The sequence below is a fragment of the Rattus norvegicus genome, chromosome 2, assembly GCF_036323735.1.
Source record: "Rattus norvegicus strain BN/NHsdMcwi chromosome 2, GRCr8, whole genome shotgun sequence".
NCBI classification, from domain to species: Eukaryota; Metazoa; Chordata; class Mammalia; order Rodentia; family Muridae; genus Rattus; species Rattus norvegicus.
In genome coordinates, this window is record NC_086020.1 from 80,122,892 (window position 1) to 80,150,209 (window position 27,318).

At 42.6% G+C, this 27,318-nt stretch overlaps 1 protein-coding gene across 8 annotated transcripts in view; it reads right to left on the bottom strand.

Annotated features, from left to right (window-relative positions):
- Positions 1-13,519: 13,519 nt before the first annotated feature.
- Otulinl (OTU deubiquitinase with linear linkage specificity like) overlaps positions 13,520-27,318 on the bottom strand; it is a 27,880-nt gene continuing 14,081 nt past the window's right edge. The window contains exons 1-8 of one of the 8 annotated variants that reach the window (XM_039102221.2): positions 25,702-26,617; positions 23,948-24,107; positions 23,833-23,864; positions 23,641-23,732; positions 21,886-22,035; positions 19,410-19,538; positions 17,843-18,112; positions 13,520-16,917 (exon numbers count right to left, since the gene is read on the bottom strand). In XM_039102221.2, coding sequence (XP_038958149.1) covers positions 16,744-16,917; positions 17,843-18,112; positions 19,410-19,538; positions 21,886-22,035; positions 23,641-23,732; positions 23,833-23,864; positions 23,948-24,027 — 927 coding nt within the window. In that variant the 5' untranslated portion in view covers positions 24,028-24,107; positions 25,702-26,617 and the 3' untranslated portion in view covers positions 13,520-16,743. 8 annotated transcript variants of the gene reach the window in all.

Below are 27,318 nucleotides of genomic sequence, written 5' to 3' on the forward strand. Positions count from 1 at the left end.
AAAATGAGAAAAAAATGAATTTAATTTCCTAGCAATAACCACATGCTGTATCCATAATGGAATATATAGATTATTTTAAATTTTAGAAAAATAACCAAACAAAACTGATTTTTCTTTCTTTTCTAATAGCATACTTGAAAATCAACAGAAGATATGGTGGAGAAGATCAGCAGATAACATACTTCGAGTGCAATCATGAGGACCAAAGGCCAAAGCCTCAGGACCCATGTAAAATTGGTAACATGTCTATAATACCAGCCTGTTTGTATCAAGTAGAGTCAGCGTGGTACCTGGAAGCTAGTGGACTGGGGAGCCTGGCCCATGCAGCACACAACAGAGACCTGCCTCGAACATGGCAAAAAGTGAAGACTGACACCATACGCTCCCTTTTGCCCTCTCCCAGTATGTCCATTGGTATTGAAGTTCCTGTACTCATACAGGTGCACACACACACACACATACACACACACACACTCACACACACACACACACTCACACACAAGTGCATGCACACATGCATGCCCACACGCATACACCCACATTCACAAGCAATCCTTTTCCACAGTATATGGAAAATACCCTATGGAAAATATAGGGTAGGATAAATAGAAATGAAATTCTTAGGCTTTGAAAAGATTGTCTTTTAGAATTTAGACAAGTCATCTATGTTTTAAAGAACACACAAACACAAAACATAAAAGGATAATTAACTAGAATAAACCGAAATCATATAAATGTAAAACACCAAAAGCAAAAAGAACAAATGCAAAAAAGAGACAACTAGGGGTATATCACTCTGACAAGTGAAGAGAGAGCTTACAGATTGTCAGAGGACTCAGACAAAAGTTGCCTGCAAAAAGAATTATTTAAAAGTATGCTATTTTAGTCTGATGAGTGGCTACATTTATAGGGACAAAAACAACACAAAGAAGTATATTGTCAGAATCTAGAAAAGGAACAAAAATCGGAGACTTTCAATATGTGAAATTAAAATATTAACTAAAAATGTATGATATTATTTAGTGTATATATGCATGTGTCCATACCTGCACACAAACACACTTGTGGAGGTCAAAGGACAACTGGCTGGCTCTTTTCTTTGATCAACTGTGTCCAGGGAATGGAATTCAGCTCACAAGACTTAGCAGCAATTGTCTTTACTCACGGAGACATCATTTTTACCCCCAACTCTTCCTTTTAAGCAAATACTAAGAATATCCTTCAAAGAAAAATAATCATACACGAACAACATTTTATTATAAATATAAAGTGTAAAGCAAAAATCAAAAGATTAAGGCATAATAGAAAAAATAAATCACAAAAATGTTTTAGGCTAAAAAAAAAGCCTATTGTGACACTCTGAGGCAACACATAATAAATACAATGGGCATTCAGTATCAATGTGTATTGTCAAAAAATTCAGTCAACCACAATTTGAAAATTTGAAAAATGGAAAGATTGTTTTCAAGGCTTAATGTTTACATAAACACTTAAAGAAAAAACTACTTTGGCCATCTGGCTAATTGTGAACAGGCAAGTCATCAGCAGTGTTGTGCCCTAATTCAATCCCTTGATTCCAAAGGTTTTACAGTTTTCAAAGTCAAAGCTAGATGACAAATCCATCAGACGTGTAAATGATATATTAAAACAACGACATGTATGACTACTTTCAGGGATAGAATTGGAGCAGAAAGGGAATGTTGATGGGATCATTAAGCCAGCATGGGAAAATCCAAGCTTAATACTGAGAAAGACAGGGCTGACTTGGATATGGCCCTACCTGTTTTGTTTGTTTGTTTGTTTGTTTGTTTGTTTGTTTTGTTTTGTTTTTGTTTGTTTTGTCTTTTTCTTTATTAACTTGAGTATTGAGTATTTCTTATTTACATTTCGATTGTTATTCCCTTTCCTGGTTTCCAGGCCAACATCCCCCTAACTCCTGCCCCTCCCCTTATATATGGGTGCTCCCCTCCCCATCCTCCCCCCATTACCGCCCTCCCCTCAACAATCACGTTCACTGGGGGTTCAGTCTTAGCAGGACCAAGGGCTTCCCCTTCCACTGGTGCTCTTACTAGGCTATTCATTGCTACCTATGAGGTTGGAGCCCAGGGTCAGTCCATGTATAGTCTTTGGGTAGTGGCTTAGTCCCCAGAAGTTCTGGTTGGTTGGCATTGTTGTTCATATGGGGTCTCGAGCCCCTTTAAGCTCTTCCAGTTCTTTCTCTGATTCCTTCAACGGGGTTCCTATTCTCAGTTCAATGGTTTGCTGCTGGCATTCGCCTATGTATTTGCTGTATTCTGGCTGTGTCCCTCAGGAGAGGTCTACATCTGGTTCCTGTTGGCCTGCACGTTTTTGCTTCATCCATCTTGTCTAATTGGGTGGCTGTATACGTATGGGCCACATGTGGGGCAGGCTCTGAATGGGTGTTCCTTCTGCCTCTGTTTTAATCTTTGCCTCCCTATTCCCTGTCAAGGGTATTCTTATTCCCCTTTTAAAGAAGGAGTAAAGCATTCACATTTTGATCATCCCTGTTGAGTTTCATGTGTTCTGTGCATCTAGGGTAATTCAAGCATTTGGGCTAATATCCACTTATCAGTGAGTGCATACCATGTGTGTTTTTCTGTGATTGGGTTACCTCACACAGGATGATATTTTCCAGTTCCAACCATTTGCCTACGAATTTCATGAAGTCATTGTTTTTGATAGCTGAGTAATATTCTATTGTGTAGATGTACCACATTTTCTGTATCCATTCCTCTGTTGAAGGGCATCTGGGTTCTTTCCAGCTTCTGGCTATTATAAATAAGGCTGTTATGAATATAGTGGAGCAACTGTCTTTGTTATATGTTGGGGCATCTTTTGGGTATATGCCCAAGAGAGGTATAGCTGGATCCTCAGGTAGTTCAATGTCCAATTTTCTGAGTAACCTCCAGACTGATTTCCAGAATAGTTGTACCAGTCTGCAATCCCACCAACAATGGAGGAGTGTTCCTCTTTCACCACATCCTGGCCAGCATTTGCTGTCACCTAAGTTTTTGATCTTAGCCATTCTCACTGGTGTGAGGTGAATCTCAGGGTTGTTTTGATTTGCATTTCCCTTATGACTAAAGATGTTGAACATTTCTTTAGGTGTTTCTCAGTCATTCGGCATTCCTCAGCTGTGAATTCTTTGTTTAGCTCTGAACCCCATTTTTTTTATTAACTTGAGTATTTCTTATATACATTTCAAGTGTTATTCCCTTTCCCGGTTTCCGGGCAAACATCCCCCTCCCCCCTCCCCTTCCTTATGGGTGTTCCCCTCCCAACCCTCCCCCCATTGCCGCCCTCCCCCCATAGTCTAGTTCACTGGGGGTTCAGTCTTAGCAGGACCCAGGGCTTCCCCTTCCACTGGTGCTCTTACTAGGATATTCATTGCTACCTATGGGGACAGAGTCCAGGGTCAGTCCATGTATAGTCTTTAGGTAGTGGCTTAGTCCCTGGAAGCTCTGGTTGCTTGACATTGTTGTACTTTTGGGGTCTCAAGCCCCTTCAAGCTCTTCCAGTTCTTTCTCTGATTCCTTCAACGGGGGACCTATTCTCAGTTCAGTGGTTTGCTGCTGGCATTCGCCTCTGTATTTGCTGTATTCTGGCTGTGTCTCTCAGGAGCGATCTACATCCGGCTCCTGTCGGTCTGCACTTCTTTGCTTCATCCATCTTGTCTAATTGGGTGGCTGTATATGTATGGGCCACATGTGGGGCAGGCTCTGAATGGGTGTTCCTTCAGTCTCTGTTTTAATCTTTGCCTCTCCCTTCCCTGCCAAGGGTATTCTTTTTCCTCATTTAAAGAAGGAGTGAAGCATTCCCATTTTGATCATCCGTCTTGAGTTTCCTTTGTTCTAGGGATCTAGGGTAATTCAAGCATTTGGGCTAATAGCCACTTATCAATGAGTGCATACCATGTATGTCTTTCTGTGATTGGGTTAGCTCACTCAGGATGATATTTTCCAGTTCCAACCATTTGCCTACGAATTTCATAAACTCGTTGTTTTTGATAGCTGAGTAATATTCCATTGTGTAGATGTACCACATTTTCTGTATCCATTCCTCTGTTGAAGGGCATCTGGGTTCTTTCCATTTTCTGGCTATTATAAATAAGGCTGCGATGAACATAGTGGAGCACGTGTCTCTTTTATATGTTGAGGCATCTTTTGGGTATATGCCCAAGAGAGGTATAGTTGGATCCTCAGGCAGTTCAATGTCCAATTTTCTGAGGAACCTCCAGACTGATTTCCAGAATGGTTTTACCAGTCTGCAATCCCACCAACAATGGAGGAGTGTTCCTCTTTCTCCACATCCTCGCCAGCATCTGCTGTCACCTGAGTTTTTGATCTTAGCCATTCTCACTGGTATGAGGTGAAATCTCAGGGTTGTTTTGATTTGCATTTCCCTTATGACTAAAGATGTTGAACATTTCTTTAGGTGTTTCTCAGCCATTCGGCATTCCTCAGCTGTGAATTCTTTGTTTAGCTCTGAACCCCATTTTTTAATAGGGTTATTTGTTTCCCTGCGGCCTAACTTCTTGAGTTCTTTGTATATTTTGGATATAAGGCCTCTATCTGTTGTAGGATTGGTAAAGATCTTTTCCCAATCTGTTGGTTGCCATTTTGTCCTAACCACCGTGTCCTTTGCCTTACAGAAGCTTTGCAGTTTTATGAGATCCCATTTGTCGATTCTTGATCTTAGAGCATAAGCCATTGGTGTTTTGTTCAGGAAATTTTTTCCAGTGCCCATGTGTTCCAGATGCTTCCCTAGTTTTTCTTCTATTAGTTTGAGTGTGTCTGGTTTGATGTGGAGGTCCTTGATCCACTTGGACTTAAGCTTTGTACAGGGTGATAAGCATGGATCGATCTGCATTCTTCTACATGTTGACCTCCAGTTGAACCAGCACCATTTGCTGAAAATGCTATCTTTTTTCCATTGGATGGTTTTGGCTCCTTTGTCAAAGATCAAGTGACCATAGGTGTGTGGGTTCATTTCTGGGTCTTCAATTCTATTCCATTGGTCTATCTGTCTGTCTCTGTACCAATACCATGCAGTTTTTATCACTATTGCTCTGTAATACTGCTTGAGTTCAGGGATAGTGATTCCCCCTGAAGTCCTTTTATTGTTGAGGATAATTTTAGCTATCCTGGGTTTTTTGTTATTCCAGATGAATTTGCAAATTGTTCTGTCTAACTCTTTGAAGAATTGGATTGGTATTTTGATGGGGATTGCATTGAATCTGTAGATTGCTTTTGGTAAAATGGCCATTTTTACTATATTAATCCTGCCAATCCATGAGCATGGGAGATCTTTCCATCTTCTGAGGTCTTCTTCAATTTCTTTCCTCAGTGTCTTGAAGTTCTTATTGTACAGATATTTCACTTGCTTGGTTAAAGACACACCGAGGTACTTTATATTATTTGGGTCTATTATGAAGGGTGTCGTTTCCCTAATTTCTTTCTCGGCTTGCTTCTCTTTTGTGTAGAGGAAGGCTACTGATTTATTTGAGTTAATTTTATACCCAGCCACTTTGCTGAAGCTGTTTATCAGTTTTAGTAGTTCTCTGGTGGAACTTTTGGGATCACTTATATATACTATCATATCATATCATATCATATCATCTGCAAATAGTGATATTTTGACTCCTTCTTTTCCAATCTGTATCCCGTTGATCTCCTTTTGTTGTCTGATTGCTCTGGCTAGAACTTCAAGAACTATATTGAATAAGTAGGGAGAGAGTGGGCAGCCTTGTCTAGTCCCTGATTTTAGTGGGATTGCTTCAAGTTTCTCTCCATTTAGTTTAATGTTAGCAACTGGTTTGCTGTATATGGCTTTTACTATGTTCAGGTATGGGCCTTGAATTCCTATTCTTTCCAGGACTTTTATCATGAAGGGGTGTTGAAATTTGTCAAATGCTTTCTCAGCATCTAATGAAATGATCATGTGGTTTTGTTCTTTCAGTTTGTTTATATAATGGATCACATTGATGTTTTTCCGTATATTAAACCATCCCTGCATGCCTGGGATGAAGCCTACTTGATCATGGTGGATGATTGTTTTGATGTGCTCTTGGATTCGGTTTGCCAGAATTTTATTGAGTATTTTTGCATCAATATTCATAAGGGAAATTGGTTCTCTTTCTTTGTTGTGTCTTTGTGTGGTTTAGGTATAAGAGTAATTGTGGCTTTGTAGAAGGTATTCGGTAGTGCTCCATCTGTTTCAATTTTGTGGAATAGTTTGGATAATATTGGTATGAGGTCTTCTATGAAGGTCTGATAGAATTCTGCACTAAACCAGTTTGGACCTGGGCTCTTTTTGGTTGGGAGACCTTTAATGACTGCTTCTATTTCCTTAGGAGTTATGGGGTTGTTTAACTGGTTTATCTGTTCCTGATTTAACTTCGGTACCTGGTATCTGTCTAGGAAATTGTCCATTTCCTGCAGATTTTCAAGTTTTGTTGAATATAGGCTTTTGTAGTAGGATCTGATGATTTTTTGAATTTCATCTGAATCTGTTGTTATGTCTCCCTTTTCATTTCTAATTTTGTTAATTGGGCCATACTCTCTGTGTCCTCTCGTTAGTCTAGCTAAGAGTTTATCTATCTTGTTGATTTTCTCAAAGAACCAACTTTTGGTTCTGTTGATTCTTTCTATGGTCCTTTTTGTTTCTACTTGGTTGATTTCAGCTATGAGTTTGATTATTTCCTGCCTTCTACTCCTCCTGGGTGTATTTGCTTCTTTTTGCTCTAGAGCTGTTAGGTGTGCTGTCAAGCTGGTGACATATGCTCTCTCCTGTTTCTTTCTGCAGGCACTCAGAGCTATGAGTTTTCCTCTTAGCACAGCTTTCATTGTGTCCCATAAGTTTAGGTATGTTGTACCTTCATTTTCATTAAATTCTAAGAAGTCTTTAATTTCTTTCTTTATTCCTTCCTTGACCAGGTTATCATTGAGTAGAGCATTGTTCAACTTCTATATATATGTGGGCATTCTTCCCTTACTTTTATTGAAGACCAGCTTTATCCCGTGGTGGTCTGATAGCACGCATGGGATTATTTCTATCTTTCTGTATCTGTTGAGGCCTGTTTTTTGGTCAATTATATGGTCAATTTTGGAGAAAGTACCATGAGGTGCTGAGAAGAATGTATATCCTTTTGCTTTAGGATAGAATGTTCTATAAATATTTGTTAAGTCCATTTGGTTCATGACTTCTCTTAGTCTGTCTACGTCTCTGTTTAATTTCTGTTTCCATGATCTGTCCATTGATTAGAGTGGGGTGTTGAAATCTCCTACTATTATTGTGTGAGGTGCAATGTGTGTTTGAGCTTTAGTAAGGTTTCTTTTATGTATATAGGTGCCCTTTTATTTGGAGCATAGATATTTAGGATTGAAAGTTCATCTTGGTGGATTTTTCCTTTGATGAATACGAAGTGTCCTTCCTTATCTTTTTTGATGACTTTTAGTTGAAAATTGATTTTATTCGATATTAGAATGGCTACTCCAGCTTGCTTCTTCTGACCATTTGCTTGGAAAGTTGTTTTCCAGCCTTTCACTCTGAGGTAGTGTCTGTCTTTGTCTCTGAGGTGTGTTTCCTGTAGGCAGCAGAATGCAGGGTCCTCATTGCGTATCCAGTTTGTTAATCTATGCCTTTTTATTGGGGAGTTGAGACCATTGATGTTGAGAGACATTAAGGAATAGTGATTATTGCTTCCTGTTATATTCATATTTGGATGTGAGGTTATGTTTGTGTGCTTTTCTTCTCTTTATTTTGTTGCCAAGACTATTAGTTTCTTGCTTTTTCTAGGATGTAGCTTGCCTCCTTATGTTGGGCATTATCATTTATTTTCCTTTGTAGCACTGGACTTGTAGAAAGATATTGTGTAAATTTGGTTTTGTCATGGAATATCTTGGTTTCTCCATCTATGTTAATTGAGAGTTTTGCAGGATACAGTAACCTGGGCTGGCATTTGTGTTCTCTTAGGGTCTGTATGACATCAGTCCAGGATCTTATGGCTTTCATAGTCTCTGGCGAGAAGTCTTGTGTGATTCTGATAGGTCTGCCTTTATATGTTACTTGACCTTTTTCCCTTACTGCTTTTAATATTCTTTCTTTATTTTGTGCATTTGGTGTTTTGACTATTATGTGATGGGAGGAGTTTCTTTTCTGGTCCAATCTATTTGGAGTTCTGTAGGCTTCTTGTATGCTTATTGGCATCTCTTTCTTTAGGTTAGGGAAGTTTTCCTCTATGATTTTGTTGAAGATATTTTCTGGTCCTTTGAGTTGGTGTCTTCACTATCTTCTATATCTATTATCCTTAGGATTGATCTTCTCATTGAGTCCTGGATTTCCTGTATGTTTTGGACCAGTAGCTTTTTCCATTTTACGTTATCTTTGACAGTTGAGTCAATGATTTCTATGGAATCTTCTGCTCCTGAGATTCTCTCTTCCATCTCTTGTATTCTGTTGGTGATGCTTGTATCCACAGCTCCTTGTCTCTTCCTTTGGTTTTCTATATCCAGGGTTGTTTCCCTGTGTTCTTTCTTCATTGCTTCTATTTCCACTTTTAATTCCTTCAACTGTTTGATTGTGTTTTCCTGGAATTCTTTCAGGGATTTTTGTGGTTCCTCTCTATGGGCTTCTACTTGTTTATTAATGTTTTCCTGGAATTCTTTCAGGGATTTTTGTATCTCCTCTCTATGGGCTTCTACTTGTTTATTTATGTTTTCCTGTGTTTTGTCTTCAGTGACTGAGAGTCTCTCTTCTATCATTTGTATTCTGCTGGGGAAGCCTTTTCTGTGAGGTTTGAGTTCCAGTTTCCACATTTTCTGTTTTAAATACTCAGTTTTAGGGGTTTTTTCCTATTGATTCTATTTCTACTTTCAGGTTTTAAACTGTTATATTCATTTTCTTCCACTCGTTGCTGTTTTTTGAGTTTTTTTAAATAGATTTTTTCTAAGGATTTCTTAACTTCCTCTTTAAGAATTTCTATCATGTCAATAACGTTTATTTTAAAGTGTCTTCCTTGTGCTTCAGCAATGTTGTAATAAGCAGCATCTGCTATTGTAGGTTTACTGGGCTCTAGTAAATAAATGTCATCTTGGCAGGTATTATTTTGTTTTTACTTTGGCACCTAGGCATCTATCTGGGTTAGGGAAGTTTCTAGTTATAATCTGCTTAATCTAGCTATAATCTTTGTTGGTTGGGTGGTCCCCACTCCTTGGTTTCTGTTGCACTTCCTGGTTCTTAGGAAAGTGTGTTGGTTTTGAGTTTACTGGTAGAAATCTCTGGGGTCCTGAATAATGGTGAACATTGGGGTAAAATGCGTCTCTGAGCATTGTGAACTGACCAAAACCAGGAATTGGGTTAGAAGAGTTGAGGAACTGAGGGTGTCCACAGGAGACAGAGAAGCAAGATGTTCCATATACATCTCCTTACTCTTTTGGGAATGAGGGCAGGAAGTGAGACGATGCTATCACACTGGGGATGATCTTGGGGTATGGAGTAGAGAATGAAGTTCTGAGGCTAGCTTTCTTGTTTTGCTGGCCCACTTGCTTCTTTGGCAGCAATTGTTGGTGGTTTCCCAGAGAAAGCCTGGTGGGGTTAGGGACAGATATAATAGACTGAGTTCAGGGAATACTGTAGGACAAGATCTGGGTGATTGACTGTACAGACCTACTAGAGTTAGAGAAACAGATAACAGAATGAGTTGGGAGAAGGATGGAGGAAAGGATCTGAATAATTAGCTAGACATCAGAGCAAGTACGGAGAATCAGCTACATCAAATATACTGCTAAGAACTGAGATTTGGAAGAGAGGAGGGAGTGGTGAAGGTTTGGTCTACTTGTTTCCTTGCCCTAGTGTTACATGAGAAATTCCTGCTGGAGTTAGGGGCTTGAATGTAGCAATTATGTGGGAGAGATTTGGAAGACATCTGTGAGATTTAGTGGCTATGGCATCAGAGGAGGAAGGGAAGTGGCAGCAGGTGGGCTGCTCCAGGGCTTGGGATGAGACTTGTCCACAGGATAGATTTGCAGTCAGCCTGTTTCCCTGATGTGAGTCTCTGATTAATTTTAGGAGTCTTGGGTTCTAAGGATAATAGCATTGTATGGTGCTACATTTTTATTTTCCAAGGTGAGAACGAAAACCTTTCTAACTGTTAAACACTTCACTACTTTGAGTAAACATTAAGACAGCAGCAGTGCATTTTTTTCCGTCTTCTTGGCATTGTAATTAAATTGGGTATAGTTGTCAGCTTTTCTCTTCCTTTTTCATATGGGAAAGGAAGTCTTCTTCCAAGTCATGTCACATATATCCTAGGCAGTTATACCCCCTCATAAGCTGATTTTTGCACAACTGAAGTCCGGTCATTAATGATTCTTAAGATATCTTCAGTTCTTAAAATATTTTACAGTCTTATCTCTTGTCTAATAAGATATAAGACTTCTATTTCTTTCATGCTTAACCTCTGGCTTTCTTTGTTCCTTTCAAACTTTGTTCAAAGAATGTTAATTCTTCTTGGAGCTCAGGTACTTAAATAATTCATGGCTCAATGCATAAATAACATGCACACACTTATCAACCATCTGGCTTTTTTTTTTTTTGGTTCTTTTTTTTCGGAGTTGGGGACCGAACCCAGGGCCTTGCACAACCATCTGTCTTTTAAAAGACTATTTTCATCTAAAGCTCCAGGTCTAGCAAACACTTGATCTACGTTCCAAACAGTTACAGATGAGAGTTTTAAGATTGTTTCCTCCATGCATAACCCAAGTCCTTATCTTAAGTACATACGAATGTGTATGTATACAGTATGTTTATATGTATGTAGGTATGTATAGTTACACAATCTACTGTGTAATCATATTGTTCCAGCTTTTGTGAGAGCAAATTCTTATATTACAGAATACAAAAAACATATTTTTAAAACTATGTCTTATGCATGGCTTGGTGGGGTGAACTTACAGACACGGGAATACACAATATAATTTGGCAATGATATTCTCCTGTAACATTTTACAGACATTCTAGTCAATAAACAAGCTGTAAGTCAAATAGAGTGTTCTGGGTTAAGGCACATGAAAGAAAAAACAGTATTAAGATTTCATGCTCATAAGTCATTTTTATCAAAAGAAAGTAGATATTAGAAATAGGCATATATTTGAGAGATGAATATTTTGTTACTTGGGCATTTAAGAATATAGTGTGTGTATACTGTGAACTCTATCTTCATTAAAAATAGTAATTAGGAACTTCCTTATCTCATAAGAATCTATGAGCAACTAAATGCATTATGAAAACAATGGGATAATGGAGAACTAAAAACTTCTAAAGCGGGAACAAAGGAACACACTGATTGTATGGGCACTTTAAACTTTGTTTTTATTTGATCAAGATAGCTCAGTGGATAAAGGTATTTGTTATCGGACTGACCAAGTTTAAAAGCTATTGGTGTTCTCAGAAAGTATTTTGGACCTCTAGAATAGTTTTAGCCATCTGACTATAGTTCCCTTTCTAATGTACCCACCGTGCATTTTCAACTCACCTTATTTATGAATCTCTTTGTTCTGTAAGGCATAAAATGTCATGAAACTGATTTCAGGTTGAAAATGAAATTTGTGGTAACATATATCTGTATTCCTAGGACCTGGTCACTCACAATGGCTCCAGAACAAATTATTTCATATTCTCTTTAAGATAAGAGCTGTGGGTTTTGCATTGATGTGAAAGACAATTTAAAAGTTATACCAGCATATCTGAGATTTTATTTCACAGAGTATCTTTCACTTTTCAAAGGGAGGAGATAAAGAACAAAAAAAAAAAACAGACTAAAAATGCAAGTTTCAAAAAAAGTTTGGATCATTTTGACTTGGCTATAAATATGCCAGTAAAAAGGCAAACATTTCTTCTCTTGTTAATATGATGTTGACCAAATACAGAAATCAAGGTCAAATAGCTGACAAGTATATGATCTCTGGGCAATGTCTTATTCTATTTACTAATACGCAAATGTTTTATCATAGATCATTTAAAAGGCTCTGCTCTGCAATCATCAAGGCGAAGACATTTCGCTTATTGTCTAAGAAGGAACGCTTGGGCTCGGGTGATGTTCAGTCACAAGCAGAAAGACCTGTGTGAGTCTTCAGCACTGCATGAAAAGCTTGGACCAGTGATCTATGCTTATAATCCCAGAACTGGGGAGGCAGAGACAGCAAGGTCCCTGCCCACTGGCCAGCCAGCCTAGCTTCCATGATAAGCTCTAGGCCAGTGAGAGACTCTGCCTCAAAAATCAAGATGGATGGCGGTGATAACTGTGTGAAACTTTTAACAAGGTGAAAATTCTATTATGTCTATTACACTATAATAATAAAGTCAGTCTTGAGACTGCTTTTAAGGGCCACGTTATTCTTGCAGAAGTTTGGTTCCCAACCCCATTCAGGCAGCTCACAGCTCCAGGGCAATCTGATGCCTTTGGCTTCCTTGGACACCAGCATTCAGGTGCACATACCCGCACCCAGACATATGCACATACCCATAATTAAAAACAAAGCAAAATCTCCTAAAAGGTCAGCCTTCAACTTCTCGTTCATACTCCCCTCCCTACGGAGACACAAGGAAAACTCTAAACTCAGAAAATAACTTTGCTATAATTCTCTGATCATTTAAAACAGATAAGGTTAGAGGGGTGCTTAAATGTCGGGGTCACGTAAGCGGTTCACCCCTGGTTTACTGTTGGCATGGCATGGAAAAGCGGTTATGATTTATAGGAAGCCCCTTCTGGGAACCTGGTTTGCTATATTCATCATACAAATAAAAACAGGCAATGACATCCCATACCTCCTGCCTAAGAGCCTTGTTTAGAGGCCGCTATTTAAAACTGTTGTGACTTGAACATGAAAGGTTCCCTGTGGCTTCATGTAAATGCCTGCTCCCCAGCTGCCGCTGGTTTGGACGATGGCAGCCTTTAGGAGGCAGTGCCTAGTTGGAGAATGTAGGGTACCCTGATCGTACCTTTAAAGGTTAAACCTAGTCTCTGCTCACACCCTCTCTTTCTACTTCCTGTCCGTCTTGGGGTGAGTGGCCTCCACCACATGTTCCCTCCACTCTGATCTCTGTCTTGTACCCAGAATGAAAGGCACCAAAGGCTGAGGATTTAAACATTGGAATCCAAGAGTCAAAACAACCTTTCTCCCCCTCAGATGTCTAATTCAGGTACACTGTCACAGCAACACAGGTTGTAATACACATGGCATGTTACTTTATGCCTTCATTATATAAAGATGTTCAAATGTTCTTGCCCCATGGAAAACTCTGCCTGGGGTAAAGGCACACATCCGGAAATGCCTAGAACTTGCCTTCACTGAACCTGAGCTCTAAGGCCCCTGCCTTGCAGCCCTCTCCAACTCTGGCAGCCCGCAGCCAAACACAGTAGCTGAGGTAGAGGGTGGGAGTCAATGTCTAGTGTGTTGGGGGCCCTGAGTATGGTCGCAAACCACCAGGACACTGGGGGTGCAGAGCAAAGGCAGAAGCAACTGCATGCAGTTGCAAGCTTTATTAGTCCTTATATAGATATGAATATGCATTACCACAATTTCCACTTTGGCAAGATACCATAAGATAGTTATTCCCACGATATCAGGAACAACTGAGGCAAGACGAAACAAAGAAATACGACTAAACGAAGGTTTCTTTTCAAAATAGTCACATACCAAATCACCCCTCTTCCTATTATCAAAGTATACTCGCCATTACCAAGAGAGCGTGAGAACCACTTCCACAGAAATAGGACACAGCAGAACATAGATTAAGGCCAAGTGAGAAAAACATTTTCTTCTCGAGGGCAGCATTCCAGCCCCTACTTGCTTCTGTCACCAGTCCTTACTTGACCCTGCCTGGGAGCCACATCTCTATGTCTTAACAGGTGCAAGTCAGGATCTCTTCTGTCAGGAGGCCTTCTCTGAAGCGCTGCTCACTTTGGCGACTGGGGTGGGCAAATTTATTTGAGAGTGGGTGTGTGTGGTACTGTGAGGCCCGACATGACTGTTTTGACTAGTAGCCTCGATCCCAAGTGCAGCCCCAACAAGAACAAGGCGACCCCTCCAGCTTCAGGAAGAGCCAGGACTCAGTCTGAGTCACCACACTAACTCAATCCTTTCCAATCCCATTCACTGTCCTCTGACAGAGCTGAGTAAAATTCCACTGTGTTATGTGTAAAAGAAAAAAAAAGAAAAAAGAAAAGAAAACTCTGTCTGTCAACCAGAAGTGTATGAATACATGAGGTTGACTGATGTCTCAGAGTCGCAGGCTGCTAATCCCAGGGAAAACCCTTTTCCTTTCATCCCCATGAAGAGGGTGGTACATACAGATGCCAGGTTGACCAGAGCAATTCAACTGCAGCCAAAAATTCAGACACTTGATGGTCTCTGAATTTCAATCAGAGCAGCCTGCAGCGTGCTGGCGCCATGTCTGCAGAGAGACAGGAGAGGTAAAGCTAACCTTTCTTGGCCACGGGAACACATGGGTCCCTTCTGAGAGTGCAGGCTGCATGGAAGAGAGTCACAAAAACACAGACGCACGCCAGCAGGGGACTCTGCCCCACCAGAGCTCCGGTTGGGTGGCTACCAAGGCAGGAAACACTTTTTAATCTGACCTCATTAATTCTCATGGAAAAAGGTAAAACGCCATACATCCCACCAATGTGGGACGACAGCCGATCATCTCCACTGCAGAGGCCCGCATATGCTAGCTTCGTGCACCCTGGCATCCAGGGTGCCTTTGTATTAGCCAAAGAACTCATGCAGTCATGAAGGAGAATGTATCCTTGTTAGATATGTCTTTTCTCAAGACGGGCATCCTGGCTTTATAACATTAACAGGATATAAAAAACGATTTTTTATTTCTTAATAGACCAATCAGGCAAGCAGAGCCCCTCCAGAAATTAAGATGATCAAAAGTGCTTCTAAGAGGAAGCTGACGGGAAATTAGTGAGACTGAGAATTAGAGTTTTCTGTTGCTACTGCACCATGTTCTTAAAACAGACTTAAAGTGGGGTGGTGATGGCACACTCATTTAATCCCAGCACCCTGGAGGTAGGCCAGGTCTACGTAGTGGGTTCCAAGCCAACCAGGTCTACATTGAGAAACCTTGTCTTGCCTCCCTATGCCCCAAACAAAACATAACAAGTACAGGCTTAAATTCAAGTATGTCTTCCTAGAGCAGTGGCTCCCATCCTTCAGGGCCCCTTGCCAGATATCGTGCATATCAGATGTTTACAATTCCTAAGATTAACAAAATTACAGTTATAAAGTAGCAAGAGAAAAATTAAGATTAGTATAGGAATAACTTTATGGTCAGGGTCACCACAACACGAGGGGCTGTATTAAAGGGTTGAAGCATTAGGAAGATTGAGGACCACTGTCCTCGAGGGTTAAAGGTTAGAGGTCTGACTGAGACATCAGCAGGCCAAAAGCAAGGTCCTGGCGCAAACATGTTCCTTCTGGGTTTCTGGACAAGGTCTGCCTCTGCTCTCTTCTAGCTCTTGGAGACCCCAGCGCCATTGGCTCTGCCTCTTACTCGCCTGCCAGGCAAGTGATGCTTCCATTGCTCACAGCATCCTCTGACACCAAGACTCTTCCACCTCCATGGGCTTTCCATCACGCCAGGGCCACCCGGAGACTAAGTGGATGGACTTCCTGTTGTGCTGACCCCCAACCATAAAACCATTCCCCTGATAATTCATAACTCTGATTTTGCTAATCTTAGGAATTGTAATTCGAACATCTGATAGGTAGGAAATCTGATAAGCCCCCACCACACCCCCAGGGGCGTCTAGACCCAGAAAAGAGAACCACTGATCTAGGAAAAACAGATTTGAATGTAAGCCTGTATTTGCTATGTTTTGTTTGGGGGGGGGTGAGACAAATTCTCTTTAACCGAATTCTTCCGGGATTCTGGGATGATGACACAGACAGACACATCTGTATCTGGAATTTTACTCAGCCAATCACAAGGTTCCATTCATTAAATGGATGTGTAAATATAGATTACATAAACCATAGCTTAGTATTTTTATGACAGCTTGAAAATTATACAGTTGCCCAAATCCATACAATTTATCTTCTTTTATTTAAATAAATTGATTTAAGCTGGCCAGATTCAAGAACACCAAAATAAAAAAAGGGTAGAGATATAAAGAAACTGTACAATATTACAAACCATGTTGGTGGTGGATGTTGGTGGTATATGTGCGTCTCTGAATACATACGTGTATATATATAAACACATGTACAGAAACACACACAGTATTTTAACATTAATTGGGTTGTCCTGGAAAATCAGTAAACAAAGACTCCCAGGAGGGTAACGCTTGTAAAACTCGGCCCTGTTTATTTATGACGGTTCCAAATCCATAGAGTCTTTCGGAAGAACATGAAGATCAGAGACTAAAACACTCCTGCTGCTCAGGGTAGCTGTTTCCCTTCCAATTTTTGTCCACATTAAGTTTCCCTATGTTTTAAAGACCCAACCCAGCAGATCCCTCATGGACGAAGTCAACCCACCAAGCCACAGATGTGTGCTGCTGGGAAAAACATCACCGAAACAGAAGGTGAGCCACCCTGTGGGTGACTCCTCCACCCAGCGTTCTGAGGTCTCGGAGCTCTCCCTGGCTGAAGCACTTTTCTTCAAGTGTGCCCACTGTCACTGAGAAGAGCTGATGTTCAGTCCATGGCAGACTTAGAAGACGGGAATGTGGTACTGGTGGTCATTCTCGGTCAGCAGGGAGATCTCTGGCCACTCCCTGAGAGGCTCCTCGGGGTAGTAGACTGCAAAGTCTCTGGAGTTAAACTTGAACAGTCGGAACACTTTTATCTTTACTTGAAGAGAATACCCGAGTATAAACATGTCGATCTGGGGAGAGACGGAAGCAAAGCCGCAGATGTATTTATCCGTTCCCACCATGATGGTGCTTGCTGTGGTTTACAAGATGACCCACTCTGTGACAGACTCACCCAAAGAGCAAGCGAGCACGACTTAGGGACAAGTACCCACAGTGTGGAAGGAGGGTGGGACCATGACTGGTGAGAAGTCAGGAGAAAACTGTGCAGAAACAGAAAGGAATGCTCAAGCCAGGGGCAGTGGCTCACATGGGTTGGAGTCCAGTCTAGGCTACAGAGTGAGTTCCAGACCAGCCTGGGTTACAGAGTGAGACCTCACCTCAGAGGGGAAAAGAAAAGGAAAGGAGGGGTAAAGAGAGGGGGAAGGGAGGGAAGTGGGAGTGAAGTGAAGACAGAAAGGAAATGAAAGATGAGAGAGAAAGAAAGGGGATGAGGGGAGAGGGGAAGGGAAGAGGAGGGGAAGAGGGGAGGAGAGGGGAGGGGAGGAGACTAGGAGGGAGGAGAGTGCTCTCTATTAAGAACTGAATTTCTTTCCAACTGATTTGATCTTAGAAAAGATATCTTCTAATTCACCACTTCTTTCAGACAGAAAACAGAAGTAAACAGAAGACTTGTGTCATTCTATGATCTTAAAGCTGTTACTTTTTTCCGTGACCGGTAAGCAAATGCCTTCCCGAAACGGTCTGTCTTACTGAGTGGCCTTTGTGTCACAAGGATCTACAAAGCCGCACTCTTTGGTCCAAAGGTCCTCGGACTCACAAGGACATAGCACCCAGAAAGGAGGCTTGATATTTTTCTTTCACGCAGGCAGGGCCAGCAATTTTAGCTAGTCACCTCTGTACAGTTGTTTTTGTCACTGCTAAACATACAACCTAAAGGCCATGGGTTCAAGTACTCCAGAGTCATCCTTGAATCAAACGCCATGAGTATTCACTCACCTGATCCAAACCACACGTGTCTCCTATGGAATTCAGGTGATTCATCATAAAGCTCAAGGGATCCGGTGATGACTCTCGGGAGAACAGGAGTCTGAAAAGGCTGGGGACAATCTTGTTGGTCTTCATTTGCTCGTACACTTCTGTGACCTGGTAGAGCATGAGGAACTTCAAAGCTTCGTACAGTTTACACTCCAGGATGGCGTCGGAGAAGAGGCTGTTACACATGCTCCCTCTCTTGTGGTAATCTCGCATCCCACTAAACTCAGTCCACTACAACACAGGGAGAAGTGTGAACTGAGAAGTGTGAACTGGGGTGTGTGTGAACTGGGGGTTTGAATTGAGAAGGGCAAACATCAAGGTATGAACCACCTGTAAAGAACTAATTGAATAAGCCAAAGAGGAGGGCGGGCTTTTACGTAGTTACGTGTTCATGCCTACATTTTGAGGCTATTTGATTCTCTTTCACCGTAAGTACACCGCAGTGGGCTGAATGTTCACCTGCCTCCCCAAACTTGTATATCAAACGTCTTGGTCCAGGGAGACAGCATTAGGAGATGAGGCCTGTAGGGGGTGATTGGCTTCTATGGGTAGAGTCCTCACGAGTGGGATTGGTGGGCCTATAAGAGGAAGCCCAGCGATTGCTGGTTCTCCTCCTGCTGTGTGATGTCACGACAAACAAAACCAAAGAGCTGACCACCTGTCTATAAACTAGAAAGAGGGCCACCACCAAATGTCACTGCTGGCTGGACTCCTGGCCTCAGACTTCCAACCTTAACAACTGCAAGAAATAATCGTTGCTTGTTTAAGTCATCCAGTTTACAGCATCTCACGGGAGAAGCCCGAGCTACCCGCCTAATGCACAGATGCCTTACTTCTATATAAGACATAAAATAAAGTCACTTTTCTCAAAACACACCACACTGTGTAAACTGTCAAACATGTCAGTTCTCTATAGCTGCTTGGGGCCATTGGGTGGTCCAAAGGCTATGCCAGTGAAAAACAGTGCAAGAGACCAGTGTGGCCGCCACTCTGCAGAGCCCTCACGTGGATTAACTCACATCTTCGTGATAACCATCCCCGGTATATACTACTCATGGTTATCCGGCAAGAAGAGAGTTATGGCTCAGAAAGGCATTTCCCCCGATAAGCTGGAGAGAAAGAGACAAGCAAAGCATGATTTCCACCCCTCCAAGTCTGATCATTATTAAAAGTCAAGCAGAACTGTTAGTCTACTTATTATCCCCGCATGTACAGGGAGCAATGCTTGCAGGAGGGTATTTCTGAGGTCCGGATATTGTACCGTATTGGAATCGAAGTTCCCTCACGTGTCAGGTTTCCAACATAGCCACTGAAGCGTCTATCTCACTACTGGCAAAGCCCTCACAGAGGCCTTAGCACGCTGACTCTGGCTTGCTACTTGGAGGCTAAAGAGCAAGCTGCCACCAGCAGGGGGCGCTCTGCACTCAGTTTTATTTCCCTAACGCATTGGTTGTCGTCGTCGTCGTTGTTGGGTTTTTCTTGTTGTTTTGGGTTTTTCTTGTTGTTTTGTGTTTCCCTGAATACTCACCTGCAGTTTTAGTAACTCCACACATTTCCGTAACTTTCCAAACACATTGGAACCTGTGTACTTCTCAGGCCCGAAACTGTACTGCTGGATCCAGTTGCAGCCTTGAGAAAAGAGTAGCTTTTCAGGAAGCTTGAAAAGGAAGTAGATGCCGACAACGGTTAGTGTCTCTGCGCTTAGCACGCACGATTTGGGATGCCACGGCATGCGGTCTTATCTCACGGAGCAACCCTCGGAGAGACAACAGTGCCAGTTAAGAAAACAGCCCATGGCCACCTTTACTTTAGATTTGTGGATTGAGTGATTGTTTTGTTTTGTTTTGTTTTAGATTATAATCTAGACCAAAAAAAGAAAAAAGTAAACCTAGGAGTATATCCAAAGAAGCAATCTTTTTGTATAAAATGCCGTATGCCCTTGATCTATGCCTTTAGTATGTAACTAAATGGTGTAGGGAAAGCAGGGGCTGCCTTACACAGTGGTGTGGTGACCTTGCCTTCCAGACCCGGCTGTCCCTCATAGGCTGAGGAAGGACTTCCTACTCCTTTACCCTTAGCCTCACGTCCACTCTAAAGAAACAACTATACCACTCGCTTCACAGAGCTTCAGATTAAATTCTGGAAGGTGCAAAGGTTAGACTTCGGTGTCTATTTTAAGAACCCACTGACTAGTTCGTACCTCACAGCACAAACTCAGCAGCTAAGCCTGGGTTTTCTGTAACACCCTTTATTCTAGTTAACTAGTAGGGTTAGCCTGCTGCAAATATCTCGTGTCTGTTACCAAACAGAGTGACGGAGAACAGGTTTAAACAAAGGACATCAAGGAGACAGACCATGAGGCTGTGTACACACACACACACACACACACACACACACACACACACACGCATATATATATATATATATATATATATATATATATTCTTCCTAATTGTTGCTCTGCCATCTTGAATTGGGCATGCTGCACTCAAACCAATAATTCAAGTTGTAAATCAAGAATGAATGTATGCCTGGGTCAGAAAGCCGCCTCAGCAGTTAAGGGTACGTGCTGCTCTTCTAGAAGACCTAGGCTCAGTTCCTAGGGGCCCACACAGTGGCTCACAACTGTAACTCCAGTTTCAGAGGACCCACTGCTCTTTTCTTGCCTCCCCGAGCACCCCATGCACACAGTGCATGGACATGCGTGCAGGCCAAACATAAGGTAAATAAAAAAGAGAGTGCACTGCCACCGACGATTAAGGACACGATAAAAGAAAACATCTGCCAATCACGTATCCACTAAGGCACTCATAGTCAAGACATACATAGTATTTTCAAAATAGTAATTGGAAAACAATCCCACAGAGATGGCAAAAGATTTAAACGGGTAGTTTTCCCAGACGATGATGTGGGTGGACAAGAGGTGTACAAAAGATACTCCACATCTATCCATTAAAAGCAAGGAAGGGCAGGTGAGATGGCTTGGTGAGTAATGGTGCTTGTTGGGCAAACCTGATGACCCAAGTTCGATCCCTGGGACCCACGTACAGGTGGGAGGAAAGAACCAAGCTCCACAGAGCTGACCTCTGACTTTCACATGCAGTAGGGCATATAGTGAAACAAAGAAACAATAGGAAACAAAATATACCTATTAGAACAGCTAAAAGCAAACAAGCCCAGCAATTCTAACAACTGGTGACCACACCGGGCTACTGTAACCCTTATGCCGCACTGATGGAGAGGCAAAAAGACCAAGCAGGTTCAGAGATCCATGTGGCAGTTTCTCAGAAAGTTAAGCCCACACCTCCCACACAACCAGGAATCTAACTCTTGGGCATTTGCCTAGATGAAACAGACAGCATAGCTATAAAGTCCTGTACGAGACTATTCTTAACAGCTCTGTTCACTGTTGTCACACACAGGAAGCAATCCAGATGCCCTTGTACTGAGAGCAAGCTGTGTTCTGCTCCTGTAAAGGACTATCACGTCAGAGCAGAGAGATGGCTTCTAAACTCGTCCAGCATCATGGGGAAGGGCAAACATGCCCTGCTGTGGGAAGGACACCATACTTAACAGGAGGCTAAAAGCCCCTTTATCTGACAATGGAGGTGCACAGGGGCACAGAAACCGATCAGGAATTGTGGGACCAGAGGTCTTGGGAGGACTGACCACAGAGGTACATGAGAGAGCCTTTGGTGTGGCAACTGTATGTTCTCCGCCTCTGTCAGTAAACATTTCTGTTACAGGAAAAAGGTTTGTGTTGTCAAACCACCCTACTTACGAAGGGCTGACCCTTCTCGAGGAAATCTGAGAACCACTGAAAATGAACAAAATTGGGAATGCCAGCATGCTGAGATGGCTCCTCTGAAAAGCCACGTGGGAGAGGGAGTTACCTAAAGGCCCTCTCAAAGCTCCCCAACACGGGGACCCTCTGAGCACAAAGCTACCCAGACAGGACAAGGAACCCACCCCATTGCGAGCATGTTCCCAGTGGGGAGTTGTACCTTAACGATGTCTTTTTCCTTCATCCATGATGGGAAGGAGAGGCCTTGGCTGAAGATCTGGAACAACACAGACCTGAGAGCGTCATAGTTATCTCTCTTCACTGGTCGAACACATTTAACATGGTACCTCCAGAAGAGTTCCTCATAAGCCTGTCAGTAAGAATGAACTCCACTGTGTCACATGCTAGGGACAGCTAGCTCAGTGAGCTCTGAGTGTCAGCGTTCACACTGAAACTGAGGTTCCAGTGAGCACACCGGAAAAATGGATCTCCAGTGGGGTGTGGGTCCCAAAACACCTGAACAAGCGGAGCACTGTAATTACTGTATGCAATTTTATTTTTTGTTTTAAAATATTTTCAAGATTTATTTTTAAACGATGTGCATGCATGCGTGTGTATGTGTTTGCGTGCGTGCGTGTGTGTGTGTGTGTGTGTGTGTGTGTGTGTGTGTGTGTGTGTATAGGAAGAAGGTTTTCACATTCATATAGGTACCCATTGAGCTGGACTTCCAGGCAGTTAGCAGTAAGCCTCTAACTGAATTCAAGGCCTCTGCAGAAATTGCAAATACTCTTAACTGCTTAGCCATGTCTCCAGATCCTTATTTATTTAAGTTTCATTATCACCATCACCATCACCTCTAGTGTGTGTGTGTGTGTGTGTGTGTGGTGTGTGTGTGTGTGGTGTGTGTGTGTGTGTGTGTGTGTGTGTGTGTGTGTGCTGTATGTGCAGGCCGCACAAGCAATCATCACATACATGGGTCAGAGAGTCATTCTCTTGAACTTAGTATTTACTCCCTGAGGCACTCCAACGGCCTTATGCATGCAATTCTACAGTGACTATGCTCTGTACGGAGTCTGCCCCGTGCTGTTTTAGATGGACTCATCCTGGAAGCCTGGAAGGTTATCTGGGGCTGATGGTGAATACAATGTAAGCACAGCAAAAAATTGTATACTTTTGAGACCACACCAGAGAGTACTTTGGACTTCCCCTTCCTTCTTTTGGCCTGAGACAGGAGTGGGCAGCATTGTTGGGGATATTTCCCAAGATCAGTCCAATGGAACATTCTAAACCCCTCAAATATTTACACCAGGGTGTCTGATGCTTCCAGTGAAGGCTCTCCACAGTGCATGCAGAAGTTTAACAAGTCAGAGAGCTAAACACTGTGCTGTACTCATGGTTTCTCAAGTTACAGGCCTGACTGACTTCTATCCCCAGCAGAACCAAGTCCAGGTTGAGGTCTGTCCTAAAGTGCTCACCTCTCAGCTTGATTCAACAGCCTAGAGTCACCTGGGAAGGGAGACCTTACTTGAGGGACTGACCACATTAGACTGTCTCATGGCATTGTCTGTGAGATGGTATTTATGAAGGATTGATATGGAAGAGACCACTGTGGGCAGCACCATCCCTAGTCAGGTAAGCTTGAGCCAGATCCTGAGAGCGAAGTCAGTAAGTAGTGTTCATCTGTGGTTTCTGCTCCAGACCCTGTCCTGACAGTGACAAGGTGTGACCTGGAAGTGTAAGCCAATTTAACCCTCTCCTCTCCAGAGGTGTTTTTGGTCAGGCTGTTTTATCACAATGACAGAAAAGCAAACTAGATGGCTTTAGAGCCCTAAAGCCAACATCCAACAATTACTCTGCTTCTGGTTTAGGTGCAACTTTAAGTTACACCCGGTTTGGTGCAGGTTGAACTTTGGGTTTGGGAAAGCAGAACTGAATGTAGCCTGATTCTGACCGACCTTAACATAAGCATGCATACCTTCCTCATCAGTCTAGCACGCGGGGTTTCTCCCTTCCACTCTCTTGCACAATAGCTGAGTAGATCTACTTCTGCCTCCACACTGAGGTTTCCTGGGTAAAACAGAATAAAAGGCAGTTAGTTTTCCTATCCCCCTCCCTCCTGGACCCCTCTCTGCCCTTAAAACTGAGAAAATGTGCACTAAGTACTTACTTTTGAACTTTCTCTGTAGATAGCCAATCCACCTGAAAGACAAGGGAAACAATTAGACGAAAACTCTCTGTTCCACCAGGGTGTCTTTGAAAAGGAAGACGACGGGATGACCCACCATTTCAGCTGATGCCCTAAATACAAATACAGGCTTCTGAAGTAGCTGAGGGTAGCTGACAGAAGAGAGAGCGCCGTCATCACAGAGGCCCTTGCTATTCTCCAGACAGCATGAAGGACTTGGCTTGGAACTAGTATCCAAGAGTGAACTTGGTCACTTCCTACAAAACAAACAGACATGCATATCATAGTTAAACGTCTGTCTTAAGGGACACAGAACACATTGGGTAATTTTGCCCCGAAGAGGCTATCGCTTTATACGATTTTTTGTGTATGCATGTATGTGCATGTTTGTATATTCACAGATGCATGTTTATATGGGATGCAAAGTTAGATATGAGTGTGTGTGAGTGAGTGTGTGTGGGTTGTGTGTGTGTGTGAGAGAGAGAGTGTGTGTGTGTGAGTGTGTGTGAGAGAGTATGTGTGAGGTATATACATAGAGAGAGAGAGAGTGTGTGTGTGTGTGTGTGTGTGAGAGAGAGAGAGAGAGAGAGAGAGAGAGAGAGAGAGAGAGAGAGAGAGAGAGAGACTCACAGGACAGTCAAGTGCACCATTCCTCAGGTAGCAGAGATGTATTCTCTAACTGGTCTTTGCTTAGTAAAGCTCAAAGCCCTAGAAATCCACTTGCCCTTAATGCTGGGATTACAAACACACCATCACACCCATGCTTAGGAGGCAAAGGCTAACACCTGAGATATCCCACCCACTAGACCTGCATAAATGTTTTTAACTTATTCCAACACTAAATCCAAAATTAAAGTATCATATCATTCCTACCACGATCAGTGCCGCATCCATCTTTCTCTACCATGCTCAGGATTTACAATGTATGGCAGAAGTACAGGCTTCCGAATCCTGAATTCACGCCCCGCTTCCAGGATGGAGCCTGTGAGCGACAGCTGACTATCCCTGATCTGAGCTACTGTGAGCTGAAGGGGACCCAGCAGGGAAGGGGCGAATGGAGTTTGGAGCAGCAGTGCAGTCTGGGCATGCGCTTGTTTCCTGGATCCATGCCAGGTGGGCTCTGGTGACCCTTGCCGCTTGGAAATATGATAGGTCGCAGAGTAGCTTGCGTCACAGGCAAGAAAGCCAATCAGAGAAGCCTGGGTGCCGCTTTCCACACCTGCTGCTTCAGATGCCCATCCTGATTCCTGGTCTAAACTGGCAAAAACATAAGAAGGCGGGGATCCAAGGATGGGCTTGCAGTATTCTGCCATATAGGAGATTCCCGGTAACGGCCTGTCTGAGCATGTGATATGCTGAGTACAAATGAGGAAGAGGACTTCTGAACGGTGGCCAAACCTCCTGGGGTTTGTTTTGAAATAATTTCTTCCACAGCAGATCACTGGGTAAAATTCCAGTGACCGACTGCAATAAAACTCTCATCGGAATGGAACCTCTGATTTCAGCATGTGTGGTCATCTGGATAGTTCGTGTGTATTTATATTCCCAATAAAGAAAAAGATTAACAGATAAAGAAAAAATGCTACTAGACAATTTTTAAAATATAATTCCCGAAACTTAAAAGAACATTTTAAAAAATGCTTATCAATCTAGAGCTGCTCAAATCATTATACAATTTCCCAGAAATTTAGCAAAACTGCTTGTTTAAAAACACAGAGCTGGGGGTTGGGGATTTAGCTCAGTGGTAGAGCGCTTGCCTAGGAAGCGCAAGGCCCTGGGTTCGGTCCCCAGCTCCAAAAAAAAACAAAACAAAAACAAAACAAAACAAAACAAACAAACAAAAAAACCCACAGAGTTGGGCCCGGCGACATAGACGTTGGCGCAGTGGTTAAGCATGCTCTGCTCTTTCAGGACTCCGGTTCCAAGCATCCATGAAACTCTAGACCCAGGGGATCCGACACTCTCTTCTGGTCTCTACTGAAATGTGCGTACAAGGCACAAACTCACAAATACTCATAAGTTAAAAAAAAATTAAAACGTGGGGGTGGAGAGATGAGTCGGTAGATAAGAACACTGGCTGCTCCAGGAAAGGACCTGCACTCTGGTCTCAGTGCTCACATTGGGTAGCTCACAACCATCTGGTCGTCAGCTCTATGGAATCCAATGCCTTCTCCTGGCCTCCGTGGACACTTAACACACATGGCATTTCACACACGCGCACACACGCGCGCGCGCGCACACACACACACACACACACACATACAAATAAAAACAGAAATAAATCTTAACAACTTAAAAATTCTAAAAAATGTTATTTTAAAAAGAAAACTATCTGTGTTTAACATCTATGATTTTAGACCTTTGCTAATTTAGATGTTTTTCTCGACTGATAATTCTGACACACACGATTATTTTTAGTAACTTTTTAAAAAGATTTATTTATTTTCTATATGTGAGTACAGTGTCGCTCTCTTCAGACAGAGCAGGAGAGAGCATTGGATCCCACTGCAAATGGTCGTGAGCCACCATGTGGTTGCTGGGAACTGAACTCAGGACCTCTGGAAGAGCAGTCAGTGCTCCTAACCACTGAGCCATCTCTCCAGTCCATAGTAACTTCTTAAAATCACAGAATGGGATTCTCTACGAATACGTAACTTTTATGACAGCTATAAAGATATTTTTTAGAAAAATGGAGTACTTTTTAGAGTATGATTTCTATGTACATACAGAGTGTTTGTTTGTTTGTTTGTTTGTTTGTTCTTGCCAATATCAGGGCTGAAGCCAGTGAATTCCTAAGCACACTTCCCAGCTTTGCTGGACCTTGTGCAACAAATGCCTAGCACTTCGGCAGAGCCAGTCCTGCGTGCCTCCTGAACATCTGGATGGTTCTGCACTCTTCCTTCACAAACAATGCATCGGTGAGCATCCAGCTCTCATTACCAACGTCCCCTCAAGAGTACTGGCAGCTTGTCTTTAAGGATAATTCTAAAAAAAAAAAAAAGAGGAAATGCTGGATCAAAGAATTTACACACTGTCAGTTCTGACAGGTGCTGGCTTCCAAAACAAGTCAGCAAGCAGCCCTCGAGCTGCTCCGGGAGGACTCACTGATGGGGGAGGACTGATAGCTTCAGGGTGTATTTCTGAACTAATCCAGAGAATGAGCTTCTTCAGTACACAAAGGCCAGTCACGTTTCTTCTCAGTGACGGCCTTTTTACCACATCTAATGTGACTCACAATCTGGTGCTCCTGTGTATCTGTCAGGGGTCAGCAGAAAGCCACCACAGCAGGGACCAGATAAAGTGAGGACCAGGTACAGCCCTCGACACCCCTCATCTTTAGATGCCATCTGGTGTGCATGCTTCATTCACCTAAGGTACCAACAGCCCCTTGGAGCATCTCTCCTCAGAATGAGGCCTTTCCTGATAGCCTGCTGAAGATAAGGGTTCTCTCTTGTGTTTCGTCATACC